This window comes from Notothenia rossii (genome assembly GCF_949606895.1).
Source record: "Notothenia rossii genome assembly, chromosome: 7".
NCBI lineage: Eukaryota > Metazoa > Chordata > Actinopteri > Perciformes > Nototheniidae > Notothenia > Notothenia rossii.
The window spans coordinates 70,059,389-70,084,821 of NC_136905.1; the positions used below are offsets into that span (position 1 = coordinate 70,059,389).

The 25,433-nt window shown below is 43.3% G+C and overlaps 2 protein-coding genes across 3 annotated transcripts in view; one reads left to right on the forward strand and one right to left on the reverse strand.

Moving 5' to 3' along the window:
- Positions 1–917: 917 nt before the first annotated feature.
- six4a (SIX homeobox 4a) lies at positions 918–7,422 on the reverse strand. Its single transcript, XM_079693815.1, has 3 exons — positions 6,552–7,422; positions 4,220–4,914; positions 918–3,167 (listed from the first exon to the last, which is right to left on the reverse strand). The coding sequence occupies exons 1-3, from the start codon at positions 7,274–7,276 to the stop codon at positions 2,572–2,574; spliced, it is 2,016 nt and encodes a 671-aa protein (XP_079549941.1). The 5' UTR covers positions 7,277–7,422; the 3' UTR covers positions 918–2,571.
- Positions 7,423–7,461: 39 nt separating this feature from the next.
- mnat1 (MNAT1 component of CDK activating kinase) overlaps positions 7,462–25,433 on the forward strand; it is a 32,818-nt gene continuing 14,846 nt past the window's right edge. The window contains exons 1-7 of one of the 2 annotated variants that reach the window (XM_079693829.1): positions 7,462–7,592; positions 9,063–9,159; positions 16,060–16,212; positions 16,587–16,660; positions 17,393–17,496; positions 17,623–17,763; positions 19,233–19,364. In XM_079693829.1, the coding sequence (XP_079549955.1) occupies positions 9,071–9,159; positions 16,060–16,212; positions 16,587–16,660; positions 17,393–17,496; positions 17,623–17,763; positions 19,233–19,364 (693 nt within the window). In that variant the 5' untranslated portion in view covers positions 7,462–7,592; positions 9,063–9,070. Of the gene's footprint in view, positions 7,593–8,951; positions 9,160–16,059; positions 16,213–16,586; positions 16,661–17,392; positions 17,497–17,622; positions 17,764–19,232; positions 19,365–25,433 lie in introns of those variants that run through there. The other variant, XM_079693828.1, reaches the window with a different exon arrangement.

Below are 25,433 nucleotides of genomic sequence, written 5' to 3' on the forward strand. Positions count from 1 at the left end.
ACCTGATACCTAACAATCAGCTAATCCACTGCCCATGGCGACGAGGTCACCTGTGCACAGGTAACTTTATCCCGGGTAGCTACCTCTCCCTCCCTTTCCCGCTAGACTCTCCCATTTTTCTTCTCTCTCTCTGTGCCTCAACAGTGAGCACAGACAAACAGCCTCTGTTTATTTAGGTCATCACTTAGATCATATATAACTTCTCCATCCAGGATCCGCTGAGAGGACAACAACTATAATCCACCACAGACACGCTGTGAATAAAATAAAATCCCCTGCTGTTCAGCCATTTGTCAAACCTTGTCTCCATCTTATCTCTCGTTGCTGGTTTGGTCGGGTGCCCACTGAGTGAACAAGCATAGGGTTGAAAATTCATGAATTTAGGGAGAATCCCCTCAAGCCTTGAGAGGAGTTCAGGCTCTTTTTTTTTGGATAGAGGCTCAGTGTCTATGAGTGACAGCTACTTAGATTCATTCTTCCACATGTTAAAGTAGTGGGGGGGTTGTTCGGCCTTCGTTCGGGGAAAAGGCCATTGGACTGAGCTGTGGGGAGCTGCAGACCCCCCACCCAAAAGGAGCTTTACCTCTGGAAATCTCATTGCTGTTTATTTGAATTACAGGGGCTGAGATGAGAAAAGGAGGGCTAATGAACTCCAGGTTGCCAGGCATGTGCAAACGATCACCGCAGGTTTGCAGAGAGCAGCACCAGGCCCGCTGGATTACTGCATGCCACTTTCCCCCCCCCACCCGATCCGCAGTTTGGCTACATAGGACTCTTAAACGTTGGGAGGACATATGCTTTCTGTCTGGCGTGAACTTACATTTATTACAGACATATTGCGAGCCTAAAATATTCAAAACTCTGAGATTATTCCTTAATTTTAACATCTTGAAGATACATCTGTACAAAAAAATCTGTTTTATGTTTTTATAAATATAAACTTTTATTGCAGTATGTAGATTTAGAAAAATACATTCACATAATTTCAGATAACAAACATATAATTCAAACTAGGATTAAAAAAAACAAATGACCATCAGTTGAACTATTTGCCCACAACTCATTTTTGGTATATGACATTAAAGCACTGAGGATACTTTCATTGAAAAGTCCATTCAAATTGATGGGATTGTGTCATAGATCTTGATGGAGAAAAGGTATTTCTAGTCCACTTGAATAAAGATGTGTGATGCACTGATAGATGTGCATGGTCTGAGTTGGCTATGAGGCTGAAATGTGCTGTTATGGTCACGTATGACAGCGAGGAATTAGGCCCCTGTTGTGAAAAGCACTGGACACACTTGACAAATGGGCTGCACATTCTCTTGTCTTTCCCGCGACTGACACCCAACAAATGTGCCAGTGACAGCGGCGGCGGTGGTAAATCTCTGAGGCTGCAATGTCACTGTCGGCACGCCAACGCAAGAGCTACGACCGAGCTCACTTTCAGTGTTTTTCAGGAAACAAAAGTAAAAGGCACTAGTGTCCAAAACATTATGACGCCATGCAAAGAGAGATTATTACAATCCCTTTATAGAAAAATATCATTAGTGATTACTGACATTTGGAGAGACACATCAAATGAAACAGGATATAGTATAGCATCATCACATCTAGTTAACATACAATGAGTTGCAGCATTATAAACAACATATGATGAACAACCTCGAGATCATAATTCACATCATGGTCTCACAGGTTGACGACGAGGCTTGAAATATGAGTCATTACTGAAATAGTGTGCATTTGTTGAGGTGTTCAAACCCTCCAACATGAAGGCTGTTTGAAACGTGTTACATTGTAATGCCATCATGGTAGTGCAAATGCCAAAACAGACCTATGCCATTGTTTATATTTAAGTAGCAGAAAGGCACATGTGTTTTAACTCTAGTCCAACACTCCTAGTTCATTTGGTATGGTATAAAGCACAAAAACAAGGGTTTGAAGGGGACATAAGAGGCATTAAGAGAAGTGATAATTGAAGGACACTTTTCTCCTTAATCAGTAGCTTTATGTGTTTATTGACCTATTCTCTGTATGTGTGCAGTCCTTAAGTGAAGCTGTTTAACTGAGCGTTTTCACAGAGGCTCTCTCCCTCTTCCCCCTACTGAATGACCTTTTTGGTTTGACCCATATGACGCATTTAGTTTGGAGGAGCATCCCGGTCACATGACTCGAGGCATTCCAGCACCTGCTTCTGCAGATCAAATCCACTCAACAGGAAGTAGCAGGTGTTGTCTATAAAAAATGAACATTTAAACACGGCTCCAACACATACAACCACTTCTTCTTCTTCTGTTAGCACGTAACAGTCATAATGTTTCATCTTATGAATGGGGCTTTTAATGTCCTAGACTTTTATTTTATTTTAATGATCAACTCAAAAAGCCCACCCACAGGGATAAGCTCTCACTAGAGTGCGTTGTAAAAGTTCAATGAACACAAATAATTTAACATTTAAAGGAAATGAATGGTAAAAAAAAAAAAAAAAAGGAACTCACACACTCACTCGCACACAAAAGTAAAAAGTTTCACCATATCACTGTTTGGGCAGAGTGCTCCTGCGAGAGGTCAAAGGTCAGCCATGTCCTCCTCCATCTGCACTGTCTGTAGTTTGGCTAGCTCCTTCCCTTCCACAGCCTCCATCTCCCCACACATCGCCCGCACCATCTCACTCACACCTCCCGAGCCCACCTTGTTATCGGAAAGGTTCATGTAGTTGTTGTTCATGCCGGAGCCCATCAGGTGGCCCCGGATCTCATGGCCCCCGAGGTACTCTGAGGGGTGGAGGTGGTGGCTGCTGTGGTCCGTTTGGTGGGCCATCAGCGGCGTGCTGACGGTGAGGGTGGTGTACACCTCTGGCTCAGGGCTGGACGAGCTGACTGCGGAGACGTCGGTGCTGGAGGCGGGACCTCGGCTGGACGGAACCTCCTCTGAGTTTGGGGTGGTGTAGCTGAGCTGACCGCTGGCGTCCAGGTGGAGGCCGTGGTGATAGGAGGAGTACACACCTCCCTCCAGAGGCTCCTTCTTGATGGACGTCTGGCCGGCGTTGCCCATGCTGTAGAGGACTGTGCTGTGGTGCAGGGACGTCATGGCCAGCTTGTCCTGCTGCTGGAAGGAGTCGTTGCTGGGGGAACGCACCGCTACATTGTTCAGAGACATGGTACCTGTGGAAATACAACACTGTATCAATACATGCAGTTCCTCTGTTTGGATCCCATTCCCAGTCCCCTCCCCATTCCTCACAGAATTATACGTTTCATTTACAGCAGGCCTTGGCCCCAAAATTGCTGTTGTGTGTCTCACACACTTTGTGCTCCTTAAGCTCGACCCCGCGGTGCCCCAGGGAACGAGTGCAAAAGCCTGCCAGGGCTCAACAGCAAGCTGCAATTTTCTGTTTTCCTTATTATTCATCCTGCTGTAGATTCTCTGCTTTTTGTCAAACTAAGTGCTGTAATGGCGTATTCCCTGTTAGCGCGTTTCATGGCCTCTGATTGTGTGAAACATATTTCCCCTCCTCCCTGCTCTGCAGATCAAGAGTGCAATGATGATGAGTGATGGTGACTTCAGAGCTTGTTTTTATTCATCTCTTGGGTTTTCAAAGGACCACCTTCTTCTATGTGTGTGTGTGTGTGTGTGTGTGTGTGTGTGTGTGTGTGTGTGTGTGTGTGTGTGTGTGTGTGTGTGTGTGTGTGTGTGTGTGTGTGGCCCTGCCCTGTTTCTTCTGCTCTGTGTTATGTGTAGTATCGGCCCTTCAGGCTACAGTCCAAAAACAGACAAGCCAAGAATAAAATAGCTCAGATATATTGGGTGGACGTAGTGGGAAAACCTGTTGACAAACTACCAGGGACGTGCAGCATGCACTGGAACATTTAAGGAGGTCAAATGGCCCCACATATCGGCTATCAAGCTGTAAGCTTATAAGTGTATAACATCTACTGTATATTTGATATAATAGTTAAGGAGACTATGGTTGGATTTTGGTTTTATAGATCTCAATTCTGTCTTTTCCTGGCGCTCAACGCTTCTACATACCGGCATTACATTATAGCGAAGAATGAATTAACTTAACTGCTTAAAAAAGACGAAACACAATGAAAGCCTCTGACTCATTAAATGGTAAGACTCCATTTCAGACCATAAAATGATTTCCAATTGACAAAATGAACGAGTCATATCCCAATAATTGTCATGTATGCCATTTCTGTTCAGAACCCACCTTGTGTGATTGCTGAGGAAGATGAGCCGGAAGAGAGCTGCAGTGGAGGAAGACCTACGTCGTTGTTGAGTAATGAGCTGCCATCGCTGTCAGAGACTCCACTTGGTACCTGGATCAGGCTGTAGCCCCCCAGCTGCAGCGCCCCTGACGAGGAGCTGTACGTAAGCACGGAGGAGCCCCCGTTCTGAGCAGCCATGGTGTGGACCCCCTCCAGCTTCACCTCTGATCCGTTCACACAGCCCGAGTAGGAGGCGTACTGCAGGGCCGAGTCCTCCGCAGAGCTGCCCAGTCCCTTCCCCTGCCCAGTCTGCATCTGCATGTCCATACCCGAGCCCCCCAGCAGCACCCCCCCAGATGGCCTCAGAGGGTTGAAGGCCAGCGGCTGGATGCCCAGATTGAGCCCGTTGAAGAGGATGTTTCCAGGCGTGTGAAGGTAAGACGAGCCACCGTTGTGAAACACGCCGTTGTTACTGGTGACCAGACTTCCGTTGTAGAGACTGCCACCGTTTGATCCAGCAGGCAGCTTGATGTCCCCGATCTGTTGGATGACCACCCCACTGTCCATAGGCCCTGATTGAATGGGCAGGGTCCCATGGGTGATTACCCCATCTGAGGAGTTAGAGAGGGGCCGGGGAGACAACTCATCCTGGCCTTTGCTTGACTCATCCTCTGTGCTGTGGTTTCCATCAGATTCACTGGAAAGAAAATGACAAATGGAGTGTCAGAAAACAAAGGAAACAAAATAAGGAATGGTGGTACACTATTGGTATAATGTGACTTTATGATGACATTTTCAGAATACCTTTTTTCCTTAGATTGGAAAATATACATAAAATGACATAAATAGTTTTTGTCCGATGAGTTCACATTCTTAAGCACTTAATTTAATAAGATGTAAAGGCATATTGGGATTTATTTCCATCCCACCCAGTCACATTTGTTGCTGTGTTATTGCACAGCTTTGAAGAGCAGGCTGTGTTTGTGAATGTGTAGCCCTCTCTTACCTCATGGAGAGCTGCACTGACAACAACCCACCAACGTCAACAACCGTGCAACCATTTGGCACAATAAATTCTGGCGTGACAAACTGCCAGCACTGGTGACGTGACAAAACAAATGGCATGGAGGATTTATTTCAATTTCTTTCCCAATCTAAAAAATGGTGCTCTGATTGACCATCCTTATTGTTGCTGTTTCCATGAAGTCTTAAACTATACAGAAGGAGTTGGTAATACTTGTTCATGAAGGACTGTTTAAAAAAGAAAAAAAGAAAGAAGATTGATTCAAACAGCTGCACCCCTACCATCACACACACACACACACACACACACACACACACACACACACACACACACACACACACACACACACACACACACACACACACACACACACACACACACACACACACACACACACACACACACACACACACACACACACACACTCTCTTTCATGGAAAGATAATATCTAAATATCCACAGGTTGTTAATTTATAGAATACTAAAATGCTGTTTGTATTTTAGTAGCTACTAAAAGGGAATCTATAATAGTGTAGTTGTGTGTGTGTCGTGCGTGTGCGTGTGCACGAGAGAGGGGTCACCTCCACCAGGTGTGCGTCAGCTTTGTTCGCAGAGAAAGAGAAACATGAAAGAACTACGTATCTGCCTGTTTGTGTGAAGGATTATAAAATGAAACGCAGGAGCTGAGGAAGGCTCTGAGATCTGCTTTGGTCTGAGAGGGAAAAAAGTGAAAAATGATTTATGTGCTGGGACGTGTACGCACTGTGTTTGTGTGTATTAATCTCTGACACACACAAATACTAAAAATACATTAAAACAAATTATAAAAGTAACTTGTTAATTGTTTCCTCCAAGTCAGCAGCTGCGTCTCGTGTCTGTCCAGTCAGTGTGGAGGTTACTATGTTATTTAGTCGCTTATGGTTTCCATGCCCCTAAGCACCAACACACTGGAAACCGGATCTGAATGGCAACCGCTTCATATTTCAAAACACTAAAAGCGTGCTCCAAAACCTTTTATGCACATTTTGTGGTTTATTATCCATTATTATTTGTGGTAATGTCTCACATTTTCAAGTCCTTGAAATATGTGCGACGCGAAATTATTAAATACTCTGACTATTGTCAGTCAATGTGTGTGAAGAGTGGTGGTACACTAGGCGCCATTCCCCCCAAAAGCTTTCCTATAATTATTAAAATACTGTTGAAATTAAAATTGTATTAAAGCGTACTTTACGCACACTCGGAACCCATTTTAATAATTTCCTTTCTGTAAAGTTTGGGAATTAAATGTGTTCCTTTTGTTTCCTCACCTTTTTGACTGTGCCTCGGACGGGTTTCTGTCTCTCTGTCTCCTGTTTTTGAACCAGTTGCTGACCTGGGTCAAGGAGAGTCCTGTAATCTTGGCGAGATTTCTTTTCTCGGCGGGCGAGGGGTACCTATTCTGGGTATACAGATCCTTCAGCGCGTTCCGGGACCTCTCCTTGAAACAATACACAGTCTCCTCGCCGTCCCAGATAGTCCTGGGGAGAGGGTATTTTCTCCGGATCCTGTACTTGTCCACGGCGCCCAGGGGTCTCCCCCTCGCCTTCTCCGCCTCGGTGTACCGGGCTTTGTACCACAGATCTTGGAGAAAGGTGTGGTTGGACGGACTGAAACTGTGGTTCTCCAGAATACTGTAAAGCTCCTGGTACCGAGCCTGGTGGTACGCAACGAGGGCTTGGGCTTTCAGGATGCTTTCGTTGCCGCGGAGCAGGTCACTTTGCGGCAGGGACCACAAGAACCTGGCCAGCCGGTCCACATTGCCTCCCTGCTGCAGAGCCTCGCAGACACACGCCACTTGCTCCGGGGAGAAAGCCAGAGAGGAAGCCGCGCTCACCAACAGCTCCGTGCGCACGGCGTCCGTGTTGCGCTCCATGGACAAATCCGCCGCGTCCAGCGCCACAAGCTTGATGCACTCCCGCTTCTCCAACTCCTTCACATTTTCCCTCTTGATGTCATTAGCTGTTGTGACTTCTCCAGCAGAAGAAGAAGACATTTTTTTTGTTCAAGCCTTCCCTGGTAAAGTCACTCCTCCCAGCTCGATCAGGTTACCTCCTCGCCATGCGAATGCGATCGGATATCTGACAGCAGCTGTAAGTAGATATCTCTCTCCCCTTTTCCTTCCAACGTGACTTTTACTCTGCGGGGACTGGAGCTGGAAAGAGACGCACTCGGGTCTATCTGCAGGAGAGCCATGCTATTGGCCGTCGAGGGCCTCATAGGGGAGGAGCGAGCGGGATTCAGGCACGAATGTTAGGTTTCCAGCTGTCAGTCATATAATGCAGCGTATTCCCGTGGCTCACCTGTGCAAGGTGAGTGCTATTGGGATCGTGGGAACGGGATATCCTTGTTGTCTCTTTTGTCAGGAGCTGACTTGGCTGAATGCGGACACATCAACACATGTGTATTATCATATATCGAGGAAAATCAAAGGGAAATAAATCCCGGGACTACTGTCAGTCATTGTATCACACTAAAATGATTTTGACAATTTAAAATTACTCATAATAACATATAACAGACTTTGACACTGGGGCTGGATTTGTTGGATATCAATAGTTGAACGTGCTGATTGTAAATGAGATAAAGTGTAAATACTGCCAGTTTGTCTGTCAGAAGCCCCTCAAACATCATCATAATGATTTTAATAGAAAAGTCTGGTGAAATTACATGAACATAGAATATACATGATAAACCAACATCTCTGCAATAATGCAAATCAAGAGCATTTTCTGAATTACCCATTTTGTTGTTTATCCCAAATACAAGTTTGAATCACAGTTATTTGAACACCAAAGAAAACCTCACTAATTTCCATGAATGTAATTTCAAATAAAAGGATTTTCATTTCTCCTTTTTCTTTAATTAAAGGTGTGTTTTTTTTAAATCTCACTTTCAGTTTACTGCAATAGTAAGAATTTGTATCACTTGGCTAATGCCTGAATCACGATTCTGCTATCTTTTATGTCGATAGAGACTCAACAGAAATGTATTCAAAATGATTACATTAATTCGAAAGCTGGAATATTGTTAATTTATGTATTCTACAAATTATAAACTCCAGTGTTGTATGGCACTGGAACCTAATTTGGTGATCAATAACTGACATTTAGACATAGGCAATAAATCAATATAGCACATGGCTTTTAATGATTGTAATATAATATAAGTGTTCAGAGCTATAACCTTTGAAAAAAACGCCTGTTAGTGTTACTCTTTTATCACTATAATTTGAATTTGCAGTCTCCATCATGCATTGTTTATTTAAGATAATAAATCATGGTATAGTTATCCACCATTCTTGTTGACTTATTTCCCCAAACCGTTACACATACACCCAGAAACGACATGATGTCAGAAGCCCTGGGGAGCAACATCTGGAGAGATTTTTGGTTTTAATTATGTGTCAGTCCAGGCTTACATTAGATCATGGAATATATGGGAGTGTAAGCTATAGGAAACTGCACAGAGAAGGCGGTGAGACTTTTAATAAAAAACATCCACTTTTTTTACACTCTCTCTAAATACAAGTGAAAATAAACCACTCAGCTTTTTACCTCATAACCCCTGTGAGTCCTTAGGGACCCCTGGGTGGGCCGGCACCACAGTGTGACCACTGCTGCTGTAGAGGTTATCATTAAAGAGGAACTTCTCTTCTTAATGGCGTTTCTCGTCGGACCGCATTCTGTGTAACACAGCGGTTCGCCGCCGAGAAACTGACAGGAGATATTCTAATTGTAGACACTTTTTGCTCAATCTTTTTATCTAAATTTGTGTTGAAGTAACAGAAATGGACGACCAGGGGTGTCCGAGATGCAAAACAACCAAGTACAGGAACCCGTCGCTGAAGCTGATGGTGAATGTCTGCGGCCACACGCTGTGAGTATTTACATCTGACAGCTAGAGGAAGGCACAGAGTGAAGCTAAAACCCCCAGTGTTTGCCTCAAACTGTGCGAAAACACATGCACTAACACAAGAAAGTCCTAAAGCAAGCGGTAAAGCCTTATTTATTCAAACTATTCAAGCTTTATAACCTCTCTTAAATCTTAATGGTTGGCCGTTAACTTGCAAAATACTTTGAGCTAAGAGCTAACGCTTTGTTTTGCTCCTTTATAATTGGAGTGATTAAGATGGGGGGGGGGGGGGAAGAAGTGTTGAAGAAGTACTCAGATCCTTTACCTAAGTAAAAGTACAATCATTATTGTCTTAAAATACTCTATTACAAATAAAAGCCCTGATTCAAAGATGTTACTTAAGTACAAGTACAAAAGTATTAGCATCAAAATATATTTAGAATACAGAAAGTAAAAGTACTCATTCTGCACAATGACCCATTTCAGAATATTATAAAGAAGTATTATGTATGTTAATTATCAAAAGCAAAAGTACACGTTATGCAGAATGGATCTTTTCAAAGTATTATATTATTATTATAGTTATTATTTCATCCTGTTTTTAAACATGCAAAAGCATTGTTGTATTGTAGTTGGTCTATGTGGTCACAATGTAGTTACTAGAAAAACTGTAGATTAGTAGTACATCACTGCATTATATCCTCTTTTATTATTGGATTGATTAAGGTGGTACGAAGGAGTGTTGAAGAAGTACTCAGATACTTAACTTCAGTAAGAGTACAATTATTATTGTCTTAAAATACTCCATTACAAGTAAAAGTCCTAATTTCAAAATGTTACTTACAAGTACAAAAGTGTTAGCATCAACATATAGAGTACATCAAGTAAAAGTACTCATTCTGCACATTGACCCATTTCACAATATTCCAAAATGAGTATTATCAGCTAAAGTATTTTAAGTATCAAAAGCAAAAGTACACGTTATGCAGAATGGATCTTTTCAAAGTATTATATTATTATGGTTTTTATTTTCAACCTATTTTTAAACAGGCAAAAACATTTTAGTATTGTAGTTGGTCAATGTGGACCAAATTCAGTTACTTGAAATACTGTGTAGATTAGTACAGTGCTGCATTATGCCAGATCAGCATATCATGTGTTTATATGTGTACAGAGTAACTGTAAGCATCAAAGAAATGTAGTGGAGTAGAAGTATAAAGTACAAATACCAGCTTTAAAAGGCAAGATGACACAGTGTAGATGTTGGATTATGACCTCTTCCATACTCGATAGTGTTGCATGACAACTGTCAATCTAGTTAGTCATCAGTTTGATAATACACGTATGACACTGTATTGGTACATGTTTACACCTGTCCTGCACTGCTTATTCCAAGCCCTCAGAGGTCTTCAAAAAGATACTGGTGATTGAATCATTCATGAGTTTCACTTGAAAGAGAAGTCAGTCTTTTGAAATATCCCCTTTTATAGAAACTACACAGAGCTCAAGATGGCAGAGAGAAGAGTAACTGAGGATGAGTTTTATTCCACATACGGAGCACACAATTATACAGAGGTCTATCTTAAAGGGACAAACACAATCTCATTATCTGCACTAATACTGAACCACACAATCATATTGTGACTAATTTTAGTTTTGTGCTAAACTGATTACTCATCTTAGATGTTTAGGCTGGTTCTAATGGATCCTATCATCGTCACAAGCAGAGACACAAGTCAGTCCAAGAGCATAATCTGATGCCCAAGCCATTCAAATGCAACGTAAACATAATCGTTTCAACCTCCATACATAAACTTAAACATAACCAAAATGCCAATCAAAAGTTTCCAGAGGCCAACATTTTAAACTTGTATTGATTTCCTTCTTCTTTTATCTGATTTACAAAACTTAAAAAGAAATCCAGCACTAGTCACCCTCCTGTCAGTACTCTGTTAACTTGTCTGCTGTGCATTTTCCAATATTTAAGCTTGTCATCTCTTTCTAAACCTGGTCATTAAAACGAAGGGGACATGTTCTCTATGAGCCCCATGCAGTGACGCTGGTTTCCTGATGAGAGCATCTTTTTGACCCTGTCTGTTTATTGACCGTACCATCAGGAAGTGGTCGCGCTTTGTCATCAGGTCAGCGAGCTCATAACTCAGCCCTCTATCTAGATGCGGGTCTATACACAGAAAATTAAAAATGATTCTGCAATGAAGCAATTTGGAGAGATGTCCTCCTAGCCCGGGTCACCTTGGAGTTGTTCCTCAGAGCCGGTGCAATGGTGAATTAATGCACTGCTTGGAAACTGCTGTTCTCTCAAACTGTATCAATATTTTCATCACTGATGTCATTTGGCGGGTTTCCTGAGAGGTTGATACAATGGGAACCTGTACTGTAGCTTGAGCGCTGTGTTTCAATTTCACAGTTACTGATTTCCAATTGTTGGTTTCATCAACAATTCTGTCAGAAAAAAGTAAATAAGAAAGAAAGGGAAGCCTGACCAATCTGAGATTATGAAGGCAAATATATAGAAGCACATACATCACAGTACCAACTGCAGGGCTTGGTTTCTGACTAACTAGTGTGAGTTTCTATTTCCAATGTAATACTATTTCATATTTACAGTTGTTTATTAGGCAGACAGATCTCATACATTATGTCCCTATAGATTCTTCTCACTACATATTATTACCATCTCTTGAGTACATTTAAAAGACACACATCTTTAATGGTTGAGGATGTGAATGCCAGTCATCCTTTCTATTTACTTTGAGGTTGTTGGTTAATGTCGAACTTTGTGTTGAAGCGACACCATTTTTTACCATGTAATCAAAAATGCCCACATCGGATCCGTCCTAAATGTTTTTGTATTATAATCATAACATTTGTATTCCTTTACGTTTCTGGCTGGCTTTGACCGAACAATACATTTGTCACCTTGGGCTCTGGTAAACTGAGATGGGAATTATTCTCTGTATCTTCTAAAATAATAAACTAACCCTTAATTAGATTTATTAATAATGCCATTCATTAGAAATCAATAGAATAATGAAAGCTGAATGTAATCGTTAGCTCCTCAACTCACTCTACCTTGGCTTGGTTGAGCGGCTGTTGCGATGCAGTGTTGAGCTTCTCCACCTTTAGCATGCATCTATATTTAAACCCCACCACAGCACATTTTGTATCGCTGTCACTGGGGGCATTTGATGTCTGTTATTTATTACTTTTGCACAATGACACCATATCCATGTCCTTTGGCATTTGACACTGAGCTCAGGCACAGATGATAGTAGCTTGGTCATCCAGTGGGGGTTTAGAGGGGTCCACCATCTGCAGAGAGGATAGACACACCTCATTAAGTAGAAGCTGGTTCCTGTAGCCTGGTACATGGTTTTTCAGGCATCTTATATTTCTCCATAGTTACTTTTAAGACACAGAAGGGCATAGGATAGCCATGGCTGAGTAAACAGCATACACAGCTGTGTACTTGAAACATTTATACTAATACATAACAAATTGGGAAATAACCTTCGATTGGTTTTTCAATGCTGAGATCTAGATGAGAAGGAGGATACCACCTTAGCTAAAGCCAGGCTAGTTTAGCATAGACTGGAAAAAGGCCTTTACGGCTAGCCTGGCTTTAGCTAAAGGTCTAACCTTCTGCCTATCAGCACCTCTAACTCTCTGTAACTCCCTACTTGTTTTTTCAATTTGGTTTGCTACACAAATAAAAAAGGTATACAATATATAAATGAATGAACTTTAGGGCTGCTATGAGGCATACTTCTTTACCCATTTGACAGAACAGGCTAGCTGTTTCCAGGTTTTTTTGCTAAACTGGCTGTAGCTTTATATCTTGAACACAGACACCAGAAAGTGGTATTGATCTTCTCTTCTTAGTCTGGGAAAAAAAATGCTTATGTAGAGCTTTTTATTTGAGATAGAAGTCAAGTACAAGTTCTTTTGGGCATTGCTGTAAAAGACATCCAAATATCACGCTTTAAATTGTGTTGCAATGGCTGCCTATACAAAGCTTCACATCGTCCCTCAGCTTCTGGTCTACTAACTTGTGGTTCTTATTATTAGGCAGTTTTTGTCCATGGTTACATTTTTCAGACCCATATTTTTTCTGAGAGAAATTGTAAATGATTATTTTATTTACGAAGCTGTTTAATTCAAATTGACTCTGGGAAAAACGTTCTGAAACATGGGTCCCTGCCCACTGCGCTTCTCTATAAAGTACACCAAATCTAAGCTTTATTTGTACAAGATCACACAGGCCTTTGCTAGCTTCCTGTGTAAGCAACCAGACTCCTGGGCCTCAGCATTTTCTGACTGTGCTGCTGCAGGTACTGTAGGTCACAGGGCAGGACAGAATGTCGGAGCAGGTTTGAATTTGACACAAAGCCAGCTCTGTCCAGCCGTTTCTCTGCGAAGATCATAAGGCTTGGTGGTGAATCCAGATCCTTTTTGTTCATAGTCCTGCATTGTTTTTGCTCTGTCTTGCATAAGAAGGAGGCAGAGATGCAGGCAGCGTCACCAAGGGGCAGTGGGGGTGGTGGTGGTTGAGAGGTCTATTTGCTGAGCCAGGGCCCTGTTCACCCTCCTCTAACCACCCCCCTTCTTTGACCTGCTGACAGCTGCAGATGGGAAAGATATAGGAGCCTGGAGCTGTGAGCAGGACAGGTGAGAGAGGGAGGAGTCAGGAGCACTCAGTCAGCGACTACAGCCCTGGGACACAGAAAAGGCAAGCTGCTGGAGATCTGTCGGCTCACTTAAACGCCTGTTCAGTTTGCCCAGCGAGCAGCGTAGCCTTGGCAATAAATGTTCTTTTTAAAATACAAATTGCAACAGGCAAAAAAATCCAAAAGCTGTCACTAAGAGAGGGCACATTTCAGAAGAAAGATGGCAAATTGACTCTTAAATCTCCTCCCTCCCTCTTAGCTGTTCACCTCTTTGCTCTGTAGTTACACAGGATTTCCCCTTTGGAGAGCTCTGTTGTGTGGTCCATTTATGGGGCAGGGGGCAAGCTACGCCCCACTCCTCGCCCCGTGTTGATGAATGGGTTCTTTGTGGGCCTGTGGAAACAAGCTGAATCCCTCCATCTACCTCCATATGGCCAGGCCTATAGATCTCCTGTAGCCCGGGGGCCCAGCGAACATCTGCCTCTTCCAGGGTGCACTTGAGGTCCTCATGCTCCGAAACACCAACTGGACAACGCAGATGTTTCTGTCTGTCGTCCAGCTTTCATTTTCATTTTGAGGCTTCATCTGGAGCCAAGCTACACTGGCAATGCTTGTAAGAAAGTCGCCTGCGATGCACGTTTTATCTGTTGGTTGCTTGGCTGCGAAAGCATGGTGTCACACTTGGCAGGTTGGGCTTGTTTGACCCATATCTGAGATGCTAGATGTAAACAACCAAACTCCATGGCTCTGCAGTTTCTCTTCAACTGCTTTTTATTTGTTTGTAATCCTGCTGATGGAGTGAAATGCCTTGTATGATGACTCTGTCATGATTGTTCTAATAGGCTTCACCCCCAGAGAGTTTTTCACTAGGCACCAGTTTCTCCTTGACTTTGGAAAGAAATGACTCAACCATACCATCAATGACGTATGGTGAGAAATCTGACTTTTCCCATCAACTTTTATATACTTTAATATGAAAACTATCTGCGCCTAAAAGCAGATAGTGACATTGGGAAACCAGATGTTGTCCATTTTCCTGAAGGTGGTCACTAGCAGGAAGGTACATTCCTGGGGTTATAAAGCTCCGCAGAGACTCAATTAAGAGAGCGCACTGTGCAAACGTTTATCCAGGCCCTCCACCCATCAGAGGAGATTTAGGAACATTCCCATTGTCTTCAGTGTCCACTCCTCACTTGAGTGTGACTGATAGGTAAACGCCTACCTGCATAAAGGTGTGATTGATGGCTAAGCTCAGTTGTGCCCTTAGCTAGCTCTGACAGCTGCCGTGGAACGCATGAAGTAACCCTTCCTGTTTGAACCTGGGCTTCACTTCTCATCTGAAAAGTATTTCTGTTTTTTAGCTCAGAATTGGTCACAGGTGAAGATACTTGCTCTTTACTGAATAGATTTAAATGAGGAAACGAAGCCTGCCTGAGAAACTCATCATGACCGCGCTGTGCAGCTACATAGTTTGTCTTGAAAAGTAATTGTATCCATTAAAACGATTTAAAGAATATGCTGTAATCAATAACTGTCTATATTTCCACAGTATTTAATAATATGGCTTAAAGCTTGCCATTATACAGCTTCCTTTCATTTAGGCATCGTCAGGATTAATAATGACATTTTCTGGCAGAAAGGTTGGAATTGCATGAGAAAATACTGATCTTCCATTTAGATATTAAAGTAACATTTTTAAATAAATGAAAGCCTTAAGCATATGAAAATTAAAACACTATAAGTTACCAAAGAAGTAAGGCATACACAAAACACCGCAGTTGTCCAGCTGGACTTTTCTGCCCAAAATGATGTATTCCATTCTTATAATGATAGACTACACTGAGAGCTGGGTTTTATCATATTATGCAACGTGGCATGACTGAGGTCTGTTGAAATAACAATAAAGCAAATCTTTTTCCAGTGCAGACAGACACGCCACTGATGGGGTGTCAGACTAATTTCCTCTTGTCTGAGAGTAGGAGGCAGCCTAATCGACATTCCAATAATAATCCCGGCCATCTTTGAGCACTCAGAGGAAATATTCATATGCCCCATTATCACCCGCCTGATCATTTACAGACATGAAAAAAACAACACAATTTAGCTTTGCTGTGAGGAAAATGGTACTTCAGCAGCCACACACGCTTACAACTGTAACTCTGGGAGAGTCACCTCTGGAAACGTTCAACCCAGGCTGGTTTTATTTTCTGTTTTATTGACCCCCCCCCCCCCTCAGATGCGAGAACTGCGTGGAGATGCTGTTTGTCCGCGGCTCCGGTAACTGCGTCCAGTGTGACACGCCCCTGAGGAAGAGCAACTTCCGTGTGCAGCTCTTCGAAGACCCGGCTGTAGATAAAGAGGTGGAGATTCGCAAGAAGGTGCTGAAGATGTGAGTGGGGGGGGAACCAGGAGGGTGTGGCCCTGCGTGTTTATGTGTCATCTCGTGCCTCCACCCACTTCTTAAGCCACCTTTGTCTTTCTCATTACACTGTTTGTTTTGTAGACAATGAGTCTCCCCGGGGGGACTCCAACGGGAAGGCTCTTTCCCTGCCAGGTTTTTACTTCTCAGCCCCTCCCCGCCTCCCTCTCTCCCTCATCTGCTCTTTAATAGCCCCTTAATTGACATCTAATGTGTGTCTATTAGGCAGTATGCAGACATGGTATTTTACAATGGTTGATTTAATGGAGGCTATTAATGTCGGAGCATATTTGCTTTCATCAGGTTTTACTATTTGTCTCATCAGTTCTGTTCTTTGTCTGCAGATATAACAAGAGAGATTTTGACTTCCCCGGCCTGAGAGAATATAATGACTTCCTGGAGCAAGTGGAAGACATAGGTAGGACTCTCTCCTGCTTAAACAGAGATTTAAGGGGATGCTCAATAGTAAAACGCTTACACGTCTTGACTGTTACCCTAACATGGGCTATGCATCTGGGAAACAGGGGTATCACTTAAAACACGGGGATTACCGTGCACTGCTCAAGACAGTATGTCCTGAAACACGTTGCATTAGATTTTTTACATGAAAAGTGAGCTGAGAGAAAAAGTTTAAATCTTCTCTCCTTTCTCACCTGCCCACAGCTGGCCGATGTGAATGTCCGATAGTCATTTTTTCCATATGTTAGAGAAGATTAGGGACATACCCGCCCTGATCCGATGTTAAAAAAATGTAGGGCTCTGAAGCAGTGACACACCGACAAGCACTTCTATATATATTAAAATGTTTTTATTGGGTTTTATACATTTTACAGTATGCCAACATCTGCATCACACCCACCACTGTCCAACAAACCAAGAGTGAAAACAACTTTTTAAATAATACTAGTTAAAAATATAATAAATAATAAGTAAGAAAAAAACCCTCATGCTAAATGAATAACATTAACCCAAATGAATCTGCGGTGACTGTAGGATGTTACCACTGACAGCTCTTGTAGTGGAGACATTATTATATATTTCCAGTAAGGGTTGAAATACATGTTGGCTACCTAAAATACCTTCTTATCAACAAGCACTTCTGATAGATTACACCTTCCCCTTAAATCACTTTTTTGTTACCTCGGTGCAGTCTTTAACCTGACAAACAACATAGATGTGGAGAACACTAAGCTGCGGATGGAGCAGTACCAGAAGGAGAACAGAGACCTCATCCAGAGGAATAAAGTTAAACTGGTAAATATTTTAACTCACAGTATTTTTTCCTTGCTCCCCACCTCGGAGAAGTCAGATTGTCGGATCAAGTTCAAATTCAGCCTTTTGGTAAAATATTTGTTTTTGCATCATCCCTGTTGTCCTCAGTCGCGAGAGCACGAGGATCTGGAGGAGCTGCTGTTACAGGAGCAGCAGGGCAACGAGCAGCGGCGCCTGGACCTGCTGCAGGAGGAGCAGAGGCAGCTGCAGGCCAAGAGGAAGAACAAGCAGGCTCTGCTGGATGAACTGGTGAGAAACACACACGATGCACATTCATGCAGCCGCTGCAGTCAAGCAGTCGCATCATGACAGATGTTTCATATTTGACTCTCACACATAAGTACACACACACCTCAGCCCCAGGGTTCATGACAGTGAGATCATTAAGAGATTATTACCAGTCATTGTGCCGCGGGCTGCATTGTTCTCATTCTGTGATTCCAAAGCCTCCTGGTTCCATTGTGTTGAGCGGCCGGCTTTGGAAGTGATTGTTCCTGCAGAGCGGCTGCTGAAGGACCATCGCAGATAGCAGGCTAAGCTGTGTGTTTGTTTGTTTAAGGCACGGGGCCTGTTGACTGTAGGCAGATGAGATCAGCACCGACCCCCCCCCAGGGGGAACCATCCTGAGCTTTGACATCTGTACATCCCTGTGGTCTGAGAGCTCACTGTTCTCCCACATACACTAACATTGAGATTCTTCCTTACTGTTTGGGAAGCTGTGGTTCACTTATCAATATTACACATCTCTGTGAGCTTCTTACTCATCCTTGAATCTTCTTCTCTAATGTAAATAAGGCTGTGCCAATCTGATCTTCACTACACCATTATCACGGCCAAAGTATTCATGATCACGCTGTTATCACAATATCTAAAAGAAAATGGTTCTAACTAAATTTATATTGTTATCACTCAAATTCATCTTCAAATTAGTTTGTGTGTTTCTCTCTTTAGACAAAATTATACTGCTTATTTATGTGTTTTTTTAATTTATTTACACAATATCATTATATTTGTATTATTAATGATAGCAATATTTAAATATATTTTAAAGTCACAGTTAATGTCAATACCCATATGTAGCATCACCTTGACCTTGATTTTACATCATTTCACTTCAGGTTTATTATTTCCTGGAATGCATTATCTTTTTTTTTCTTAAAATGATTTCGAAACAGGCAACTTCTTAACCATGGGATGTCATCGTAATAAAACATAAGTGACTGTGTTTAAATGTTTGCAGTCAGACCAGGACTTATAAGTGTTTGAAGACACTTGGTTTACCGTTTAATGCTAAGACACCTCCAGACTTTCCTACCGTTGCTGTCCACCCCATCAAAATCTGTCCTACGTCTTCAGTGAACAAAGTGTTCAGGCTTGTGTTCTTAGACCTCTGTGCTTGGCAACACTCCACTGGAGAAATTGAAATGTCCGACCTTGCATTTAATGGAGGTGAAGGCGGCGCAGTGCACTTGAAGCAGCGTCCCCTGCACTGTCACAGTTTGGTTGATATGGCTTGCATCAATATTGTGGTCTGAAAGGACCCTATGCATGCTGATAGGGGAGGGGGGGGGGCTGCTGTTTATTTATCTCTTCTCAACATGCAACAGTTACAAAGGGAGCTGTCCTCAACATTTAGAAGTGTCAGCTGCATGAGCAGTTCCCCATTAAGCACTTTGCTAAACATCCTCATAAATCTTTAATCCCATCTGTTTCTGCAGGAGAAGTCTCAACTTCCTGCCACCATCTTGCTCGCTCAACACAAAGTCCGTGCTGCCAAGCTGGAGACGCAGATCGAGCAGCAGAAACTGGCCGTCAAACCTACAAACCTATTTTCAACTGGAATTCATATGGTGAGTGTGACACTTCAGACTCATTATCTCTTCAACCCCATTCCATACGTACAAACCCAAAGGTGTGTGTGTGTGTGTGTGTGTGTGTGTGTGTGTGTGTGTGTGTGTGTGTGTGTGTGTGTGTGTGTGTGTGTGTGTGTGTGTGTGTGTGTGTGTGTGTGTGTGTGTGTGTGTGTGTGTGTGTGTGTGTGTGTGTGTGTGTGTGTGTGTGTGTGTGTGTGTGTGTGTGTGTGTGTGTGTGTGTGTGTGTGTGTGTGTGTGACCTTCCAGCATGTGTTTGAAAGCTTATCAGATGCACAATTATGAGGAAGTATTTCACCACTCTTCGAAGTTATCAAGACATAAATCTTTTTTTCACTTTGTTAATAAAGAGGCTAACAGTCGAAATACAGATTTAACTCTACAAAGACATATTTCGTAACACCTTGTCATGAACACCGGATCTATCGATCCAAAATCATTTCTTGCCATGATTATTTATAAATGTTCACTGTCCTTTCTCTGGAATAATCTAAACCAAATCTCTCAAATGTGCAGGTTTGATTGTTTTTTGTAGAGTCTCTCTGCACTGGGACCCCATCAGCAGAGAGTGGCCTCATTTAAATGAATGAGGGCGCTACATGTTTTCACGCAGGGGTAATGTCGGTCTGAACACGACCTTGCATGCATTTGTCAGTGGGCTTTGCTGCTTCGAGTGAAAGCAGGGTGAGCACGGTGAAACATGAGACCTTGGAGAATCTATATGTATCATAAATAACAAATGGCCACTATATTTACAATGCGCCCATGCAGGTTAAGGTTGCATGGTTGTATACCTCGCTCTGTCTGTGGGTCTGCAAAGTTAAATACTCAGCGTGACTTTAGTTCAGTACTAATTTAAACTTCACGTGGACTGCTTGTTGACAATACAGCGGTGATAAGAGCTCAGACCTTCAAAGGGAGGATGTTCCTTGGTGGGGGGCTTCTTCCTATTGAACAGGGCCCTTCAGTCCTGTCATCACATTCCTGTGGGCGATCAGCGGGACACACAGAGAGAGAGAGAGAGAGCATGGGGGCTCACAGCTCTTGGCTCACCGTGTCAGGAGAGACATTATATTTGGCCCTCATTCAAGTTTTCAGTCGTTTATTTTCATTTTACTGTGATGAGATAGGCTGTGTCATCAACCCCACCTCTTCCCAAACAACCCTCATGAGGCATGGTTGTCTTCCCACAGTTCACTGATGCGTGGGAGAAATATCTGCTTAGCACTCACCGTAGGCTCAAACTGGAGCACGGTTTTTGGTTTACTCTGATACAACCCAAATATCTCCTTTCCCCTTCTTTGTTTGCCTATCCTGCCTATCCTGCCTATTTCAATGTGTGTTCCACTGGTTTGGCTCGTTCGAAGGTCTTGGTTAAATAATATGATGCAGTAATAAAGTCAGACTTTACAAAAACATTAATTTAATCATTACACCCCAAAGGAGCAGCTGGCTCATCCAGCACAAGTGGAAAAGCATTGAATCGGTCCAAAAGGAGGATTTGGTACTCTGACTCTCACCCCTGATATACAGCATGAAGTTAAACTTGCTGATGGAGAGAGAAACAGCACGATTGTGTTGCTCTTGGCTTCCTCCGCGGCTGTTTTTCCTCGCTTCTTTCTTCCCATTTCTCTTCATCCTCCCGTCCCAGAGCTCCTGTTGGTGTAGCAGAGCTCCCACCATGCATCTGCTGCGTTGGACCCAGAGACTAGAGTCGAGGGAACGTGTGGGTTTTGGATTTCCCTTCACTTCAGAGTCCATAAGAATGACTCCTGTTTGACTTGGTGGGGTTTCAGCACAGAGCGGTGGATTCCTGCAGCTCGCTGGAATTCATTTATCTGCTAACTTGCGGTCCCTAGTTCCAAGCAAGGCTTCGGTTTTTCCTCAGCAGAAATTAGGGGAGGCAAATGTAAAAGCACATTTCTAAAGCAGGGCCACATTTCCATGATGTGCCTCTTTTAACATTTCAGATGAATTGTGCTCCTCGCTTCACTTACAGGAATATCAATTAGTGCTGACATTGATCGATTAATCATTTAGATGGAAAATGCATCACATAATTGCTTTTGATAATCAGTCATTTAGTTTAGTAAAAATGCCAAAAAGTTGTTCGAGTGTGAGGTGTGGCCTTTTTCTCCGTTTCGCAGCCTTTGCATCAACAATAACTTTGGCAGACGCATTATGTTTTTAGGTTAAAATAGGATACAATTATATTGTGAGGATATACGACAGCGAGGTGGTCATTTAAGTTGGGCATATTAAAGTAATTTCTGATTTTTTTTTTGTTGACAAAACTGGCGATTTTACATTGCGTCATAACGGCTCTCGGAAGTTGTGATACAGTTTTAATGAACAAATAATAGATTCATTTTAAAATGAGAATATAATAAGTTATATTGACAATACAAATACTCTCTACTAGAAGCTGCTATCCATACTTTGTTGTGACGCACATTCTCAAAGCAGGACCGGCTGTGACAGTGATGAATGGTCAGAGGCCTGATGCATGACCTCTTGTTTTTTCATCTGGATGTTTTTTGGTGATGTTCAAGTTCTCCCAGTCAGGGCAAACAGAAATTCATGGTGCCCCTAACAACCCCTCACCCGCCACCAGCTGCCCTGACATCACTTCAGCCAGCTGCCTCACCCCGGGCCAAGGTGAGCCGTCACCGGTGGAATGACATATCTGCCTCTTTGAGCCGTACGATCCCTGGAACGTGAGGATGCCAATTCTTCCTCAGCTTCCCCAGGCTTGATTTGAAGTGTGATCCAACATTGCATCTAGTTGTGTCATGTTGTTTACTGCGAACATGCAAGGGGACATCTCGGCTATTCTGGCACTACTCTCCTCCTGGGTGATATTCCAGGAGAGGGTGAAGGGGACCCTGATTCTTCAGTTTGCCTGTATGGATGGTTAAAAGCAGTTAGCCGATCCTGAGGGAAAGTAGTCTTGGTCCAGGTGTGATGTGAGGTGGGATGGGCCTGGTCTTGCCTCAGGAATGGTCTTGAATCACTCACTAATCCCTCACTTTGTAGGTACTCTATTGAACCGAGACACGCACACACATACCCTTGTGCGGATGAACACACACACATAAATGCACACCCCCCCTCACCCAGTCTGAGTATACATCCTTTGAAGAATAAAGTGTCTTTTTAAAATAGACGTCCGCTGATATCAAAAGAGACTGTCTGTGTGGGAGGGAGGCAACTATCCGCTGTTTAAACAGGTTGCTTGTTGTTGTCTGACACATAAGACCAGCCCCAGTGCCAGGCACGATGACAAGAGTCCTGCTGACGTGAAGAGTCATCACATTTGGCACCTTTTTAAAGGTTTGTTGTTCTATAAATGTGTTTTGATTTAAGCCTCCAATGAGTAATTGTGTTTTATTTAGTATGTAAGCATGCTGGCTTTGTTTTTGCCAGTAATTGTACTGTGTTTCCTAGTTAAGTGAGGTCGGGGATGTTCTCAGCTGCTACAGTATCCCATTCCTGAAAGCGGTGACCGATGGGGAATCTCTCCACCTTGGGGCAGCTTTCAGCGCCATCTTAGATGAAAGGTCCCAGGTTCCTGCACTGCATGGCCCCAATCCACTCCTCATAAGCGGCTGAGCAGCTGACATACCTGACGAGGCCGGCATGGGCACCTAATGAAAGCATAAAACGCACACACATAAACAAAGAGCAGCTTGCGCACACAGTCAGCCAAATGTGGGTGGAAAGTTTATCCCTAAACATAGATGTGTGGCCAACTGAAATAACCCTGGGTTCTCTCTGGCTTTAATCCATTCTACACTTAGGCCGGTGGTATTTGACTACCATAGAAAATACAAACACAAGTGCACACTCTTACACTCACGCTCATGCTGTGAGTTTGTTTGCTAAGTCCTGATTTACTTGGTTAAGTTGTCCTCTACAGTGACCTCTCTTCGGCAGACGCACTCCCTCTGCTTTAATTTTCTCTAGCAGGCTTGCCTAACCTGTTTTACCTGTGAGGTTTACGCTACATACTCCCCCCCCCAACCCCCACTCACTCCTTTACTATCTTCAGTGTTATCTATTTTTCATTTCCTGTATTCACACTCTTATGCAAATAGTACCAGACATATTTGTGTTATTTATTTAAAATTGCTGTATAAAACATTCACAAACCAATAGGTGTGACCAGTAGGTGGGAAAGGCCATAACCCTTTAACCTTTCACTTTTTATTGGATTGCTGGTATGTAGGTTGATAGCTGCAGAGGCTTGGTGAGAGGGGGTCAGCTCGGGGGGTAAAGTGAACCCTGATTGGCACCAGCACATGTGGGCATTCACACTTCTGCCCCTAGCTTGGCCCTGTTGGGTTGGCCTCAGCAACCCTCGCCCAGGCCTAGCCCAGCCCGGCGGAAAAAGGAGTTGTCGGCTTTAGGGGCTTTGCACTGGGGCAGCTGCCACTGGACAGGCAGTTATATTTAAACTTGTGAGGCGAGGGGAGGCCCAGTGTGGGCAGCAGCGTTTACACTTGCTACTTGCTGCTCACCGGGCCAGTGGGAAGCCCAAAGCTCTTTATCCAGACAGAAGCACGGGCAGTGCCAGGGCAGAAGATGGAAGTGAGGGCTGAGGATGGGATGGCCCCTAACTACCCTTATTAAATGTAACCCCCAATACAATGCTGACCACTGTTCTAATTATCACTTTGTATATTAGCGACAAGGGCCCTGCTGCCTCTGGAGCTCTGCTGGAGGCCCCCGAACCCTCAGGAACCACCACAGAAGTGTGTGTGGTTATGTGTGCATGTGTGTATGTGGTCTGGAGGTGCTGATGGAGGGGTTAGTCTATGCGACCTTGATGTGTCCTGCTGATCTGCAAATTCAGAGGAGAGTTGGGGGGCCTGGAGAGTGCTGATGGTCGTGCAGTGTGTGCGTGTTTGTATGTGTTTTTCCAGCACGTGTCTTAGTGCTGACCCATGATTTGAGCTGTTGACCAATGAGAATTTAGACAACATTGGCATCGTGAGCATTGGATAAGACCTCCTTCACCACAGTGTCATGTTCTGTCATAAACAAAGTTAGTACACATGGTGAAAGAATTAAAGGAGAAGTTTTACTTAAGAACATTGGGAATCGTTGACGGGTAACAAAATAAATAATGTGGCTTAAAAAATACTACCGGTACTTTAAAAGTGAATTTTTAGGACTGATCGAGGAAATCTACTTTATTTAAAAAATGTAGCAGCACCTTTGACCACAAGGCTCTTGTTTTTAATGAAGACTTAGGTACATTGGATGCTATGCCCCAGGCACAGACCTGTCAAACATTTTTAAGTAATGTGACTTTTATGAGACCCCTGTCCCGTAAAAGTCACATGCATGTCTGCCATATCACTCTGTCAGATGTGTTAACCCTCTTGCTTTCCCAGAAGGGATTGTGAAGAAGGACAGCGGAGTTGAGAAAGAGTAATGTGACAGCACAGCACGAGTCAAATGAACCCCCCCGCCAAAGACGCGTAGAGCGCTAAACAGTTTTCCAAGCCAGCACACCTGTCCCCTACACGAGGACAGGCGACAATGACGGCTTCTCTTGACCTTTTTAAAACGAGTCCACTACTAGAAATTGATGCTGGTATTGCCCCATCACTATAACTCAACCTGGAAGTTAGATGTAGGAGGATCACAACCCCAGAAGAAGCAGGACGACGACGACTCCCTCTGGCACGATGGTGATTTCCTCAAATCATCCTCCCCTGCTGTTTTTATTAAGATTGATGACCTCCAGAGTTTCATTTTAGAGTCACAGGGGTACCATGAGACTCTGAAATATCAGTTATACACAAACTTGAAAGCATTTTGAGGGCACACATGATCTTGTATAGGTAGTAAGGCGGGCCTCTGAGATGTGAAAAGCAGATGTTTGTGTTGGCTCTTCAGTGGTGTTGTTCAAGCGGCCCCTCGTCCCTTAGCCCTTTCTGCTTTGCTGGGCCTGGGTGAGGGTCACCTTTCTCTCCCCCTCTGTTGCCTTCTTTCACCGGGGCATTTCCAAAACAACATTCACATGCTGCAATTCACACA

Excerpts from the sequence above, each read along its gene's own strand:
- six4a (XM_079693815.1), bottom strand. The coding sequence starts at position 7,276 with ATGTCTTCTTCTTCTGCTGGAGAAGTCACAACAGCTAATGACATCAAG. Across the intron at positions 4,915-6,551 it reads TCCGAGGCACAGTCAAAAAG|TGAATCTGATGGAAACCACA; the intron begins GTGAGGAAACAA and ends TTTTCTTTCCAG. Across the intron at positions 3,168-4,219 it reads TTCCTCAGCAATCACACAAG|GTACCATGTCTCTGAACAAT; the intron begins GTGGGTTCTGAA and ends GTATTTCCACAG.